Source organism: Protomyctophum bolini (assembly GCF_963924005.1).
Source record: "Protomyctophum bolini genome assembly, chromosome: 2".
Lineage (NCBI taxonomy): Eukaryota > Metazoa > Chordata > Actinopteri > Myctophiformes > Myctophidae > Protomyctophum > Protomyctophum bolini.
Genome location: NC_137863.1, coordinates 6,080,194 through 6,096,614, shown reverse-complemented (window position 1 = coordinate 6,096,614; position 16,421 = coordinate 6,080,194). Strand labels below are relative to the sequence as shown.

The 16,421-nt window shown below is 44.0% G+C and overlaps 2 protein-coding genes across 5 annotated transcripts in view; one reads left to right on the top strand and one right to left on the bottom strand.

Moving 5' to 3' along the window:
• Positions 1-16,421, bottom strand: part of LOC308330666 (RNA-binding protein 5-like) — a 239,561-nt gene that overhangs the window by 165,849 nt on the left and 57,291 nt on the right. The window lies entirely within an intron of this gene.
• The window catches only part of grm2b (glutamate receptor, metabotropic 2b), a gene marked incomplete at its 3' end in the record, with an annotated part of 37,678 nt that overhangs the window by 9,801 nt on the left and 11,456 nt on the right, over positions 1-16,421 (top strand). For all 4 annotated transcript variants that reach the window (XM_080793927.1, XM_080793928.1, XM_080793930.1 and 1 more), the window contains exons 3-8: positions 9,552-9,821; positions 12,739-13,085; positions 13,256-13,476; positions 13,672-13,967; positions 14,761-14,961; positions 15,970-16,209. In XM_080793927.1, the coding sequence (XP_080650053.1) occupies positions 9,552-9,821; positions 12,739-13,085; positions 13,256-13,476; positions 13,672-13,967; positions 14,761-14,961; positions 15,970-16,209 (1,575 nt within the window). The remainder of the gene's footprint in view (positions 1-9,551; positions 9,822-12,738; positions 13,086-13,255; positions 13,477-13,671; positions 13,968-14,760; positions 14,962-15,969; positions 16,210-16,421) is intronic.

The following is a 16,421-nucleotide window of genomic DNA, read 5'->3' as shown; positions in this document are numbered from 1 at the left end:
GTTTAAAAGGATAAGCGATATCTACACTCTCGTAACTTAATGGTCACATCGCGACACGTTATGAGCTTGTACATCGGCTTTTTTTATTTTTTATAAGCGGTAATACAAAGTTCTGTCCATTATATGTCATTGGCTGCTTGCTAATCACTTCTAAAAGTGTATATTGGGGGTCCCAGAGATAGGTGTAAAACATTAGCCTCAAATGAGGGGGTCGTGGCCAAGTGCATAATCAAACTGTGGGTCCCTGAAATGGAGTAAAAAAGGGTTAAGAACCAGTGATCTACATGCATTCAATGTATTATGAATGACATGCATCCCGGACACAGAGAGATGCTGCATTGGAGTACACTAGTATTACATGGTGGGGGTTTCACTATGCATGTCATTCACTGTATATACCGTACGTTTCAGGTTATCACACAGGGTCCTCAGGGACAGAATACTGTAGATGGATTCTCCATGTTGAAAGAGAAAGGCACATGAGTTCACATACAGCACAGCCAGCGTATAAGCTCTGCTGAGGGGACACCGGTCTCTCGTCTATCCTTGAATTATAATTCTGATGATAAGATACGATCACATAAAACCTTTAGAGGAAACTGAGTTGCCAAGGACAGTTAAAAAACACATACAGATGTACTGTACTGTAGTGTAGAGAGAGAGAGTGATGAACACCACAGTCAAGGCAACATAGTCCGTAAGTAAAAAATAAATACTAAAATATGCACATACAATATACATTAAACAACACTATATATACACCCTCAGCAGTGCCTGAACTGCTCGTTTAATAACAATTAGTTTGAGTGAGCTGAGCAGCTGAGCATACTGTATATATATATATATAATTTATATATTTAATTATTTATATATTTTTATTTATTTAATGAAAACAGTAAATGAAGAATCATGTATTAGGAGGCCAGTATTGACGTTACAATGGGTTTGTGTAGGAAGGGGGGGAAATTAAAAGACTTCAGTGCACTGTGCCTACACATGTTGCGACCGCAGGTCGCAACATGTGTAGGCACAATGCAAGGAATAAATGCATTCGCCATGTATCCGAAGGAAGTCTGATCCAATCCCTTTTAGATTTCTCCAGTTTAATCCTGAGTTTAAGTTTTGTAGTGTTCAAGATCTGATTTTAGGCATGTTTAAGCCTCCAGGAAAATCCGTGTTGAGGTTCTTAATCCACTGTTTTTCATTAAAACGTCTTTGTCCTACTGTCCAGTTAGGATTGTGTTGAAGTCCAGCGCATTTTAGAGCTTCAATGCCGTGCGCCATGAAATGTTGCACCAATCTTGTGGTTGTCTTTTTGGCATTGTTAATATTGTATCTGTGTCGTCTCAGCCTAGTACCTATTGTTTTACCTGTCTCTCCGACATATTGTAAACCACATTTTTCACACGTGATTAAATAAATGCAGTTGCTGGTTCTGGCTGTTATTTGTTGTTTAATCTCTAAAACGCGTTTTGTGGTTCTATTTTTGAGTGGTGCAACCACTCCTACAATCAGCAATGTCCATGTACCTACCTGTGTACCTGTGTCTTTGAGCCTCAGTGGTGTGCGCATGCGTGCGCGTGCACCTGCGCGTGCACCAGTGGTGTGCGCCCGCGCCCGTGTGTGTGCGTGCACCAGTGCTGTGCGCACGCACCCGCGCCCGTGTGTGTGTGTGTGTGCGTGCACCCCCGTAGTGGCAACACAATCGAAAAAGTCCAAAAGTTTCGCAAAAGTCCCAACTTTCTCCTGTCATAGTGGTATGTGGATCGACTGTGGTAGTCGTCGCTAAACCACGCGACAATCATTATTATGCATCTTCAACAACACTGGGATTATTTATGGACCTGCAGCAGTATTATGTGAGTAATTACTTTTATCTATGTTGGACGTTTGTGTTGCTGCATCATGAGCTTGGAGATCTGCTATTAAAAAAAGCTCAGAATACGACCCGAGTAAAAATTTAAATTGTCTTTGATGAGACCATCGGCACGCGCAAAGTCAAAATAAAGTTTTCTTTCGTCTAAAATATAAATATCACGTGCGCAAATGTTTTGGAATGCATCATCGCGAGGACACGCACGGCACAACACAACACAGCATGGACCTGTGCAAAGTATCTGTCGTCTGCCCGTGCAAGGCACCGCCACAAATAATTCGATCGAATACTAAATAATTTGCAGACATAATTAAGGAGGAGACGCAGGGCACAACACAACACAGCATGGACCTGTGCAAAGTATCTGTCGTCTGCCCGTGCAAAGCACCCCCCCCCCCGGGATGACGTTATGCTGTAGTCTCCAAGGGGGAGAGATAAGCTAACGTTAGCATGAAGAGAGAAGCTAACGGTTATCTATGTTGGACGTTTGTGTTGCTGCATCATGAGCAGAATACGACAGAGTAAAAAATAAAATTGTCTTTGATGAGACCATCGGCACGCGCAACAACACAACAAAGCATGGACTGTGCAAAGTATCTGTCGTCTCGTCTGCCTGTGCAAAGCACCAGCTACAGGCTAACATTACACTGTAGTCTCCATACAGGGTGTTTACTTATTTATTTATGTTTGAGTGGTGCAACCACTCCAAGGAACAGCAATGTCCGTGTTCACCCACCTATGTGTTCGCCTATATGTGACGTTAACCCACCTATGTGACTATGAGCACCAGTATGACTATTAGTACCAGTAGGGGCGCTGTTGTGACAGAAACAGAGAAAGTGATAGTGCTGCACTGTTGCCTGCTAATGAGAGAGAGAGAGAGAGAGAGAGAGGGAGGGGGGGGGTGAGAGGGGAGTTGCACCACTCAGTTCACACGCGGGTGTGATTTTTTACTAATTGTTTGGGTTTGAAGTATTCTGGTCCCTGGCGTGCTGGTGTGTTGATTTCTTTTAGCTTGCTGTGTACTAGATAATCTTTAAGGTTTTTATTTTTTCTGTAGGCCGATATCATTTTATAATCTTTTAGAAGATCGTCCGTTCGGTTCGTCCGTTCGTCCGTTCGGGGGGGGAGCTAAAATGAATATCAAATATCTAAATACTGAATCGAGCAACTTCAAAACTGCCTGGCGTGATCACATAAGCCTGAGTAGAAAATTCAAAACTGCCTGGCGTGATCACATAAGCCTGAGTAGAAAATAAAATGACCAAACTTTTTTTTTAAAAGTGAAATATCCCTTGAAAGCACTACTTCGTCATACAAGAGTGTCGCACAAAAGTAGGCTAGTGAAAATAGCTATATCTACAAGCTCAATCATTTTTTCCAAGAAAATATATTTAAAAAAATTAAGGAATTTGATCACACCTTGCTATTCATTATACCACAGTAAACCAGTAAATCAGTGGATGTAATTCTTTTTTGATGATGAGATCCGCAGCCTCATAATTCAGACAGCGATATTGCAAAGGACTAATAACGGGTGAATGGCGCTTGTCTAAGCGCATCACATTTACTCCCACTTCCCCTCCGGAGCTTGTGGCTTGTAGCTGTTTTCACTGCAGGCTCATTTCTGTGGACCACGTCTGAAATAGACCTGTCAGACTGGCTTACTGAGAACATCATGGCCACTTCGCAAACTTGTGAGCTTGTAGATCGGTTATATTTGCTGCACGACACTATAGCGTAGGTAAGTATTTGTTAAACATATACTGTAGGGCGGCGTGGCTGATTTGTGAGAACCTTCGCCATTAATGTCATGCCCAAAATAGGGATGCTACTGTAAAGCTTTAAAGTTGCTTTGTTCAAATTAATGTTAAATATATTAATATATTAATAATAATTATATCAATGAGGGTTCTCCCCATCTCTCCAGCCCTTAACCTTAAGTGAATAGAAAATACATGTTCAGGTTGGGATACCTAATGTTATCCAATCAGGAGGGAGAACTTGTGCAAGATACAGGATCAAGTACATTGGAAAACAGGAACTGGAACACTATTAAAAAAAATCACACCCGTGTGGGACGGACCCAGGGACATACATAGCAAATGACAGAGTTACCTGAAAACCAACCAAGCTATTTTCATGCTCGGACAGACCCAGGCAGCCAGGGACGGACCCACCCAGGGACACACATGACATAGCTCTGTATTAAAGGGACACTTCACCCTTTTTGCAAAAAAATATATGTTAATGACGTTTAGAAGCTTTAGATCACTTTCCTGGGGGTATTTATGTGTGTAATATGTGGTTTTAGATATTTTAGATTGTAGCAGTGAGCCTGTTGTCTCGGATGTCATGGACACTGGTCTCACTACCTTCCTGGACTACAAACCCATAATTCTTTGGTGCACTGCTCCTCCTTGTGGATAGGGGGAGAGCTGTCTTACTGAGACAACATGTAGTCCAGGAAGGAAGTGAGCCCAGTGTCCATGACATCAGAGACAACAGGCTCACTGCTACAATCTAAAATATCTAAAACCACATATTACACACATAAAGACCCCCAGGAAAGTGTTCTAAAGCTTCTAAACGTCATTAACATATATTTTTTTGCAAAAAGGGTGAAGTGTCCCTTTAATGGAGTGGTTGCACCACTCAAAGAATTTAAGCTGAGAAATGGGTTCTCACTTCTCACTTCTTGAGTCTGACCAATAAATATCACTTACAGCACCGTTTAATGTGGATAATATCTCTTCTGATGGCGTTTTCATATTTCTAACGAGGCATAATTCCCAGCCCCAAAAATGTTCCACTTTAACCCATTCTGAACGGGAACCCCTTTTGGTGTTAGCATCATGTTATGCTTTAGCTATTGAAAAATAGCAGATCTACAAGCTCATAGCGCGCCACCGAGTGGCGCGCTACGAGCTTGTAGGTCTGCTATTTTTGAAAAGTCGAAGAACGACTGACATTTTTAGAATCTGATCTCAGGTCAGAATGGGTTAATCAGACCAGTGTGTGTCCAGTGGAAACCTCGTATGAATCTGATCTCAGGTCAGAATGGGTTAAGCCCGTCTTGCATATGCTCAATTTCATGCGTGCTGCTGTCCTTGATATGTCCCTCAAGGCCGGGATGTGTGAGGAGCGACAAACGGCTTGATGAGTTAAACTGGCAGTCAGCGTCTCTTCAAGGACGCAGATGATGCAGATGCCTAATTTATTCATCGAAAATAGCAGATCTACAAGCTATTTTCGGTGCGTGACGCCCGTCGTGAGATGAAATATAAATCAGGCTTTACTTTGGTTCCTCTGCATTGACGGAAGGTAAATATTTACCTTAAGTAATGTACTTGAGTACAATTTTGAGGTACTTTTACCATACTTGTGTATTTCAAAAACATTACATACAGTATATCAGAGGCAAATATTGTACTACTTAATGTACTACAATTTACTTTTGTTTCCATTTTTTTTTAAGATATATTTTTTGTCCCACAAATTTGCAACCCATTTTTGAGTGGTGCAACCACTCCTACAACCAGCAATGTCCGTGTACCTGTGTGTGTGTGTATGTGTGTGTGTGTGTGTGTGTAGTGCAATGTCCGTGTACCCGTGTGTAGTCATGAGCACGAGTATGTGACTTATTAATACCAGTAGGGGGCGCCAGAAACAGAGAGAGGGGTATGCTGTGCCTGCTGCCTGCTAATGAGAGAGAGAGAGAGAGAGAGAGAGAGAGAGAGTAGGGGGGAGGAGAGAGGGGAGTTGAACCACTCGGTTCACACAGGTGTGATTTTTTATCTAATGATCACTGATCAATAGTAAGGAAACAACTGCGCTATCACTGCTCCAGCCGATAAGACCAACTTTGAAGCTTTGAAGTCTTCAACTCTTTGTGGAAGATTGCGCCCCGATTGCACCACACCGCAGCTCATTTTAATACCCCATTAGTAGGCGCAATGTTATTTGAAGTCAATTAAATTAAGTCTCCTCCTAGCACACATCTGTATGCAAATTACCTCCTGCACATAATTATTCATTCAAACTCTTGAAGTCTGACTGGGGAGGGAGTCTGGGAGATCTAATGATCGTTACAATGTCCTGGTGTGAAAGAAAATAGCTCAGAATAAGAAGAAAGAAAGTTAATATCGTGTATAATGGGCAATCAAAAGCTGTTGGAAATATTTGATGTGGTGTTATAATTTAACGTTGCTCCTTCTTGGAACGATGCAAGTTGGAAATTAATGCCCCACCCAGTTATTATGTCCGTGTCTCTTTTTTGAACATACTGTATATGGAGTTATTTGTCAGCCATGCCCAAATATGGAGTCTATGCAGATGTCAGAACAACATTGTGATGTCAGAACAGGCCAGCTTCATATATGGAGATCTAGGGGTGATCAGGTGGGATCAATTGGCAAATTTGGGCCTTGTCCAGAGCCAGGCAGAGGCTTTTGTGCTGGTTCTAGAGTTACGTGCATTACAGCCGTACAAACATACGTACGTACGTACGTACTTGCCCTTCACTGGTAACCTTATTTTGGATTTGTTTTAAATATATGAAGGTTTTGTGGGCTGGGCTTTTTACTAAAAAGCCCCCCCTTTTTAAATACTACACACATACATACATACATACCTACATACATACATTTCAGACGTTTTAGCAGTTTTTAAGGACCCACTTTTAGGCCAGTGCACCAGAGCAAGCTCTTGCCTTTTTTTAAACCCCACCCATTTTAACCAAATACAGACAGACAGACAGAGACGTGGCACTTCATGTAAAAAAGGTTGCAGACCCTGAAGGAATGCGGGATTGTCTGGAGGGGAGAGAGACACTTCGGACCACACAACCATGGAGCACATGCAGTATGCATGAAGAAGGTCATATTTTGACACCACAAAATGGATTGACAGCGACGGTTAATCATTCTCCTGGGAAGAAATGACTGGGATGGGGAAAGCAATGGGAATTGTATAACAGGATTTACTGTGGAAAGGTACGGTCACAATTAGATCCACAGGGATGTGTGTTTGGTCGGGGAGCCCACAGAACGCCTGAGGAGGGAATTATACTTATACACTCATGGGAAATAGAACCTGGGAAATATTGTGATAATTGCCATAATACTGTATATTATTGCAGTGACCGTTTCATCATGGTCTCTTATTTCGTGAATGTATTTATAAATTAATTATTTATTAGTTAATTTATTCATACATTCATTTACATTTTAGTAGCAAATTACTCTTTCCACTTTGTATTTCTATTTTGCGTTATGCCAATCTACTGACTCACCTGCCAGTGAGGAGCGTTGGTCCTGAGTCGGACCAACGTGTTAGTGAAATAGTGCACCGTCTGATCTGAATAATGACGCTGACCCAGCCCATAGGAGTATATGTGACCAAATTTGACTGAGAGACTGCCATTGGATTTTTTTTTAATTTTCATATGAAAGCAGGGAACCGTAGCTTCAAATTGACATATTGGTTGTTCAGTTTGACCCACCAGTTTTGGAGATATGGCTTATAGAGTGATGTCTTGCAGAAAACAGCGAGTTGAGAAAACAAGCTTGAAAAGGTTCACTTCTGTGGTCTCTAACATTACACCTATAGCTACATGTTTAAGCATTTATTTCATATTTACATGGTCGATTTCAGCTCTGACACTTATTTCAGACATGCTCTAGTATGTGAAGAGTATGCCTGTGCTATTAACTCATTTTGAAATAGTTTTTCTCCTCTGGTGAAAAGCTGGAATGTGCGTGATGGCAGTCTCTCAGTCAAATCTGGTCACATAATGTGCAGTGCACGAATATCACCCCGGCTTTCCTCCTCTGTACACGGGTCAACTATGTTCGTATGGATGCACTACGGTGGATTTGAACCATATTTGAATATACATAAGACCTGAGGCTGATTATACAAAATAATGCATTCTCATCCTTTCAAGAGTTTTCAAAAATGTTAAAAAAATAAGCTTGCAGCGTGGCACAAAGTGATATCTGCTATTTTAACAATAGACACTAAAAAATCTAAGATGACACAAATGTTTTACCAGTTGTAATGGGCTTTAAACCACATATTATTCCACAAATAAATCCATATATCTGCCCTGGTCTTGTGAGCCTTGAAGTGAGGTTTTCTTGTAGAATCGAATTGAACTCAGGGGATATAACAAAATACATGTCCAAGAATCTTATCTGTATGCCAGTGTTGCTGTTGTCATCATGTGGTAGGCTAAAGTCAGTCACAGTCAGTGGAGGGATTTTGTGGCACTTGCTGCTGGTGTGCAGTGAGTGTTTGACAGGAGGATAAACAGATAGTATGAGATTTGAGATGAGAGGTGCATGCGCCCAATGCGTCTGACGGACAGTAGGTCTCTGCTTGAGTGGATACGGGTCAGATAGCTGTGGCTGTGGTTTGAAATACGATTCACACCTGATTTCTAAATGCGTGTCTCAGTCTAGACCAGCAGTTCTCAAACTGTGGGCAGTGGACCGCGAGGATATTACAAGTGGGCCCTCAAAAAATTGGCAAAACACTTAGATAATGTAAAAAAAAAAAAATGTGAGCAACAACAGAAGCATATAAGTTACTCACAAATAAAAAATAACCAAATCAGATTGGCCTGCAGTCTGAACAGAGAGTGAAGCTTGAGAGACTGACATACCGTCACTGTTGGGTGGAAACCAACCGCCCAAAACCGTACTGCAAAAGGAAGGAATTATTATAAAAAATAATATAGTGAAAATAGCCGATATACAAGCTCACAATGCATCTTATCACGATGCGTTGTGAGCTTATAGATCTATTTTCACTACTTTCTCTGAGACACTGTAGTATGAGGAAAGAAAATGAATTCAATGATTCAAGGTTTCTGCATGACAGCATCAAGATGCTGTAGGATCACATGATGGGTTATTGTGATTGAAACGATTCATAGGGGAGGGAATGTATTGTTACAGGGCATTTCATCACTATTTGCAGGTTTTGTTGATGCAGAAACGAACGGTACAAAGATATATTTTTTACAGCATGGCCCTGCAGGTGTGTAAAAAGGTAGGTGGCTAGCGCACATCCAGTTCCTGTCTGGTGCTGGACTAAGGTACATACAGTGAAGAGAAGAGAGTCCGCACACAGGTTTGCTCCAAGGTGTTTGCTTTGCACCTGATGAAGGCCGTTCACGGCCGAAACGTTGTGTCATATTTATGGTGTTTTGAATAAAAAGCAAACACCTTGGAGCAAGCCTGCAGGTGTGTAGCCACTAGCCAGATAGCCAGTCTGCCAGTGCCAGTATAAGAAGTCTGCAAGACGACGTGTCTGTCTGTGTCCACAGCACAAACTGCCCTCAGCCCTATGTGACATTTCTTGTGCACATTGCCAACAGCCCACAGAAATACCTCCACTAAGTTGTTTTCTTATTATGTTAATTATACTTTTTAATTTTTATAATGGAATTTCAAGGCTGCTCTGATCGGGTTGAAAGAAACCACATTTGAAGTTATGCATCATAAGATATGTCACAAACAACTGACATCATAGACGATTGATGCTACAGGCTCGTGTCCAAGATTCACACTGGAGTCAAAATGTAATTCAGCAATATGTCAATATGTCAATATGTCGTTCTATAAGCTTATAGCTTTGGACTCTAAAGTACCATATTATCTTTCTCCAGGTGGCCAACCTCCTCCGCCTGTTCCAGATCCCTCAGATCAGCTACGCCTCCACCAGTGCTAAGCTCAGCGATAAGACACGCTACGACTACTTTGCTCGCACCGTGCCTCCAGACTTCTACCAGGCCAAGGCCATGGCTGAGATCCTGTGCTACTACAACTGGACCTATGTGTCCACCGTGGCGTCGGAGGGCGACTACGGTGAGACGGGGATCGATGCTTTCCAACAGGAGGCCCGCACTCGCCAGATCTGTATCGCCACTTCGGCCAAGGTGAGTCAAGTCACCCATTCTGACCTGAGATCAGATTCATACGAGGTTTCCACTGGACACACACTGGTCTGATGAACCCATTCTGACCTGAGATCAGATTCTAAAAAATGTCAGTCGTTCTTCGATTTTACAAAAATCACACCCGCGTGTGAACTGAGTGGTGCAACTCCCCTCTCACCCCCCCCCTCCCTCTCTCTCTCTCTCTCTCTCTCTCATTAGCAGGCAACAGTGCAGCACTATCACTTTCTCTGTTTCTGTCACAACAGCGCCCCTACTGGTACTAATAGTCATACTGGTGCTCATAGTCACATAGGTGGGTTAACGTCACATATAGGCGAACACATAGGTGGGTGAACACGGACATTGCTGTTCCTTGGAGTGGTTGCACCACTCAAACATAAATAAATAAGTAAACACCCTGTATGGAGACTACAGTGTAATGTTAGCCTGTAGCTGGTGCTTTGCACAGGCAGACGAGACGACAGATACTTTGCACAGTCCATGCTTTGTTGTGTTGTTGCGCGTGCCGATGGTCTCATCAAAGACAATTTTATTTTTTACTCTGTCGTATTCTGCTCATGATGCAGCAACACAAACGTCCAACATAGATAACCGTTAGCTTCTCTCTTCATGCTAACGTTAGCTTATCTCTCCCCCTTGGAGACTACAGCATAACGTCATCCCGGGGGGGGGGGTGCTTTGCACGGGCAGACGACAGATACTTTGCACAGGTCCATGCTGTGTTGTGTTGTGCCCTGCGTCTCCTCCTTAATTATGTCTGCAAATTATTTAGTATTCGATCGAATTATTTGTGGCGGTGCCTTGCACGGGCAGACGACAGATACTTTGCACAGGTCCATGCTGTGTTGTGTTGTGCCGTGCGTGTCCTCGCGATGATGCATTCCAAAACATTTGCGCACGTGATATTTATATTTTAGACGAAAGAAAACTTTATTTTGACTTTGCGCGTGCCGATGGTCTCATCAAAGACAATTTAAATTTTTACTCGGGTCGTATTCTGAGCTTTTTTTAATAGCAGATCTCCAAGCTCATGATGCAGCAACACAAACGTCCAACATAGATAAAAGTAATTACTCACATAATACTGCTGCAGGTCCATAAATAATCCCAGTGTTGTTGAAGATGCATAATAATGATTGTCGCGTGGTTTAGCGACGACTACCACAGTCGATCCACATACCACTATGACAGGAGAAAGTTGGGACTTTTGCGAAACTTTTGGACTTTTTCGATTGTGTTGCCACTACGGGGGTGCACGCACACACACACACACACGGGCGCGGGTGCGTGCGCACAGCACTGGTGCACGCACACACACGGGCGCGGGCGCACACCACTGGTGCACGCGCAGGTGCACGCGCACGCATGCGCACACCACTGAGGCTCAAAGACACAGGTACACAGGTAGGTACATGGACATTGCTGATTGTAGGAGTGGTTGCACCACTCAAAAATAGCAGACCTACAAGCTCGTAGCGCGCCACTCGGTGGCGCGCTATGAGCTTGTAGATCTGCTATTTTTCAAAAGCTAAATCATAACACCAAAATGGGTTCCCGTTCAGAATGGGTTAAGTCACTATGCAGTGTTGCATTACTTTATATTTGGAATATATTACTGTCTGAGCAAGAGTAATATATTAATATTACTTTACTTATTACTTGCTCAAATGTAACAATATTTAGTATTATTATTATGAATTAATATATTGCGTAGATAGACCTACCCCATCCTACTCAGCTATATGCACAGTTCATTTTAATGACGATAGAAAATAAGTAATTATTTAACTCCTGCACAGTGCACACATACACACACACACACTGTATACACAGATTACACACACACACACACACACGCACGCGCACACACACACACTGTATACACAGATTACACACACACACACGCACACACACACACACACACACACACACACACACACACACACACACACACACACACACACACACACACACACACACACACACACACACACACACACACACACACACACACACACACACACACACACACACACACACACACACACACACACACACACACACACTTTAAAATAACTTGCCTGGTAGGCTATGGTTCATCTTGTAGGGCTGTAGGCTATGCTTCATCACAGTTTGCTGTCCATAGCATCTTAAAATGCACTGTTTTCAGCATATCCACATCTCTCTCTTGCTAAACTAGCAACAGAGTTAGCGATCTGTCTCTCTGCACAAGTAGCAGAGTACAGCAGCTGCAAGCAATGTTATTTAACGACCAATTCATGCAGTGTTGTCCCGACTCCCAAATAAATATAATGCCATGATGCCACTGCACAGCAAATTCAAGCCTGGACTATTTTTCATCACACAATATTGTTGTGCAGATAACATTATGTGATGTACAAGACCACAAGTGACGCCTGTGCAAGATGTGTTGTCAGCTTGTAGATCAGCTCTGAGCCTCTGACAGTTACAGTGTATCGTGGTAAGACGAAGCGCAAAGAAATCAGGCAACAGTCTGCATCTCTCTCTCTCGGTAACACGGAAAGTAACGCTGTAACGCTGAAAGATTTTTTATAGAGTATATTACAGCTTTTCTTTAAAGTAATGTGTTATATTTAAAGATATTTTGGGGACTTTTCTACCTTTCTTTGGGCAGAACGGTTGAGATAGACAGGAAGAGAAGGACTAAGGGGTGACATGCAGCAAAGGTTTTGGGGCTTGGGTTTCGAGTACTGTAGCCTATGTTTTATACACTTTCACGACTAGGCCCTGGCACCTCAGGTAAACAGAGAACCTAGCATCTGTCTAAACAACATGCACATTCTCAACACTGTGGAATTAATCTATTTAGGGGGAAAACGTGGGCAAAAAGTTTAAATAATTTCTGTATTTCCAGGTGAGCCGCTCTATGAACCGGCAGGGATATGAGAACGTGATCCGCTCGCTGCAGCAGAAGTCCAACGCCAAGGTGGTCATCCTGTTCACTCGCAGCGAGGACGCACGTGAGCTGCTGGTGGCCGCCACCCGAATGAACGTCACCTTCACCTGGGTGGCGAGCGACGGCTGGGGGGCGCAGGAGAGCATGGTGAAGGGCAGCGAGACCGCGGCCAACGGGGCCTTCACCATCGAGCTGGCCTCCTATCCCATCAGGGAGTTCGAGGACTACTTCACCAAACTGAATCCGTACACCAACACAAGGAACCCGTGGTTCAAGGAGTTCTGGGAGCACCGGTTTGGCTGCAGGTCTGCTGCAACGCTTTTAAAAATCCTTTTTGTTGTTTTTGTTTTTTTACTTCTTTTGTTTTAATTGTGTCATATTATGTGGTGTTTTCCTTTTTTTGCTTTGCCTCCGGAATACGTTTTCCTGTTAAGGAGATGAGGTGTTTAACTTCAAAATGTGCCTTGCCTTGCAGTCTGGAGGACCTTGGGTGCAGTGAACACAGCCTGCGGGACGGCGTCTTCGAGCAGGAGTCTAAGATCATGTTCGTGGTGAACGCGGTATATGCCATGGCGTACGGCCTGCACAACATGAGGCAGGCCGTGTGCTCCAACGCGTCCGGAGTGTGTGACGCCATGAAGCCTGGCAACGGAAAGAGATTCTACAAGGAGTTCATACTGAAGACCAAGTTTGAAGGTGAGACGAGAAATGAAAGCAAAACGTTATAGGCCAGCCGTGCATCACATGTCGTCACATGACACTTTGTGAGCTTGTAGATCTGCTATTTACACTATTTATTGTACGACGGACAGTAGTATAGCCAGGAGGACATCAATAGTTTTTTTATCTCGATGCTGCTTCGGTCAACGTTGCTCTCTTGCCTCATCCCAGCTCCGTTCAGACCCGGCGACACAGACGACATGGTGCGCTTCGACGCCCACGGTGACAGCATCGGTCGCTACAACATCTTCCACTACCACAAAGAGGACGGCAAGTACATGTACAAGAAGGTGGGCTACTGGGCCCAGAACCTCACCCTGAACACCAGCCTGGTGCACTGGCCCGAGCTGCAGCCGCCCACCTCGCAGTGCAGTGACCCCTGCAGGAAGAACGAGATAAAGAGCATGCAGCCCGGAGACGTGTGCTGCTGGATCTGCATCCCCTGCCAGCCGTTCCAGTACCTGCAGGTAGGCCTGTATACAATAAGCTCTGCACCAGTACCTGCAGGTAGGCCTATATACAATAAGATCTGCACCAGTACCTGCAGGTAGGCCTATATACAATAAGATCTGCACAGTACCTGCAGGTAGGCCTATATACAATAAGATCTGCACCAGTACCTGCAGGTAGGCCTATATACAATAAGATCTGCACAGTACCTGCAGGTAGGCCTATATACAATAAGATCTGCACCAGTACCTGCAGGTAGGCCTATATACAATAAGATCTGCACAGTACCTGCAGGTAGGCCTATATACAATAAGATCTGCACCAGTACCTGCAGGTAGGCCTATATACAATAAGCTCTATATCTATATGCACAGCAGCCATATCGCAAAGAAATTGGGCCTCTTCATAACTTCCTTCACAGGTCTTATCAATTAAGGCTCTGTTCCATTCTGGTCAAACAGAGTCAGGGTGCTGATATTGTGCACGTCAGTCGGCTCTCTGGAAAGACTCTGCTACACCAGTGAGTCTCATGTTGTCCAGGGGCCCTTGTCCAGGGGCCCTCATGGTTCCTTGAGGGAGTTTCAAATGGCCCCTTGGGCTAACTTTGCAGGAAGAGAAAGGCTGTAGTTTCTATTAGTTCGGAATCCCCATCGATATTATTATTTGTAGGCAGGTTTCTGAACTGTCCACCAATGAGACGCAGAGTAGAAATGGTGGCATCTTAGTTATAATGTGTATTAGTGAGGACCAATTATTGAAAACGGGTGACGTCTGATGTCTGTCTGATTGTGACAACGCTATACCTTGTAGGACGAGTTCACCTGCGCCGACTGTGGCTACGGCCAGTGGCCGCTGGCCAACCTGACGGACTGCTACGATCTGCCCGAGGAGTACATCCGCTGGGAGGACGCCTGGGCCGTCGGGCCCGTCACCATCTCCTGTCTGGGGATCCTGTGCACCCTCGCCGTGATCGCCGTGTTTTTCAAGAACAACGACACGCCCGTGGTGAAGGTCAGCACAGCATGACACACTTTTCCACCATAGTCTCCTCCATAGTCATCACTCACCTCTCCACCTCCTCATGTCACTCTCCTCCATAATGCTAGATTACTATGCAAATCTAGGCACTGCTATCTCATGAATTTTAGATAGTGTTGTTCAGACAGATGCTAGGTTCATTGTTCACCTTGTTTACCATCCTTGTTTCCTCTATTATTGACCTTGTCGTTTGTTGACTGAAGTTCATGCTTAATACATACAGTAGGTATACTGGACAGGCTTACAGTTTACAAACTATAGTGCACAAATGGAGGTGCACAAATTAAAATGAAAAGGTTCTGAGACAGCTCATCCGAAGTTCAGAATGACGCCAATTTGTAGTTGTATCACCTCCCATTCCGGATAAAAGGTTTGGACGTCGGACGGAAGGAATATGGACAGCGCTTTACTCTGCTTATTCGGATCTCGCAACGTGTATAAGTCACTGGATTAGAGTGTCTGCTAAATGCCTAAACTTCCTAAAGTGTTAGGCATAGGCAGACCTGTATCCCGAGAGAAGACAGACACTATGCACCCACTGCACACTAAAGGAAGTGGAAACCGAGCTACACTTCCTAACCATCTGTCCATTGTACCAAGACATCAGAGACACATACTTCCCACAGATTACACAACCACACACAGAGATTTTGAAAACATGACCAATGACAAAAAACTCCCATATCTGCTGGGCGGAAGTACAACAATGTGCAAACACAGCAGCAAGATTTGTGAGTTGCTGTGATAGGAGAAGGATATCAAATGGAACACAACCACCCTAAAGACTAATCATTGTGTATATTCCTGCACTATATATACCTGCATCGAGTGATCTTGGTACACAGAAGTTGATCTATTGAAGATTCTGACCTTCAAATGTACATAATTTTTCTTTCTGCTTTGGCAATGTAAACATGTTTTCTCATGCCAATAAAGCCCTTTGAATTGAATTGAACTGAACTGTGACGGTGTGAATTGCAGGCCAGCGGCCGCGAGCTCTCCTACATCCTGCTGCTGGGTGTGCTGCTGTGCTACAGCATGACGTTCATCTACATCGTCAAGCCGTCCGCGGCCGTCTGCACGCTGCGGCGCCTCGGCCTGGGCGGGGCCTTCGCCGTGTGCTACTCGGCGCTGCTCACCAAGACCAATCGGATCGCTCGCATCTTCAGCGGCGTCAAGGACGGCGCCACGCGGCCGCGCTTCATCAGCCCGGGGTCCCAGGTGCGTGTTACTTAACCCATTCTGACCTGAGATCAGATTCATACGAGGTTTCCAATGGACACACGACCTGCTCTACCTCCTGAGCCACAATCACCCGCACAGTCGTGTACAACATAGTCATAGTAAAGTAAAAGTACCTCAAAATTGTACTCAAGTAAATAACATACTTTTCCAACACGCTCTGGAAATACTCAAGTTCAGTAAAAGTACCT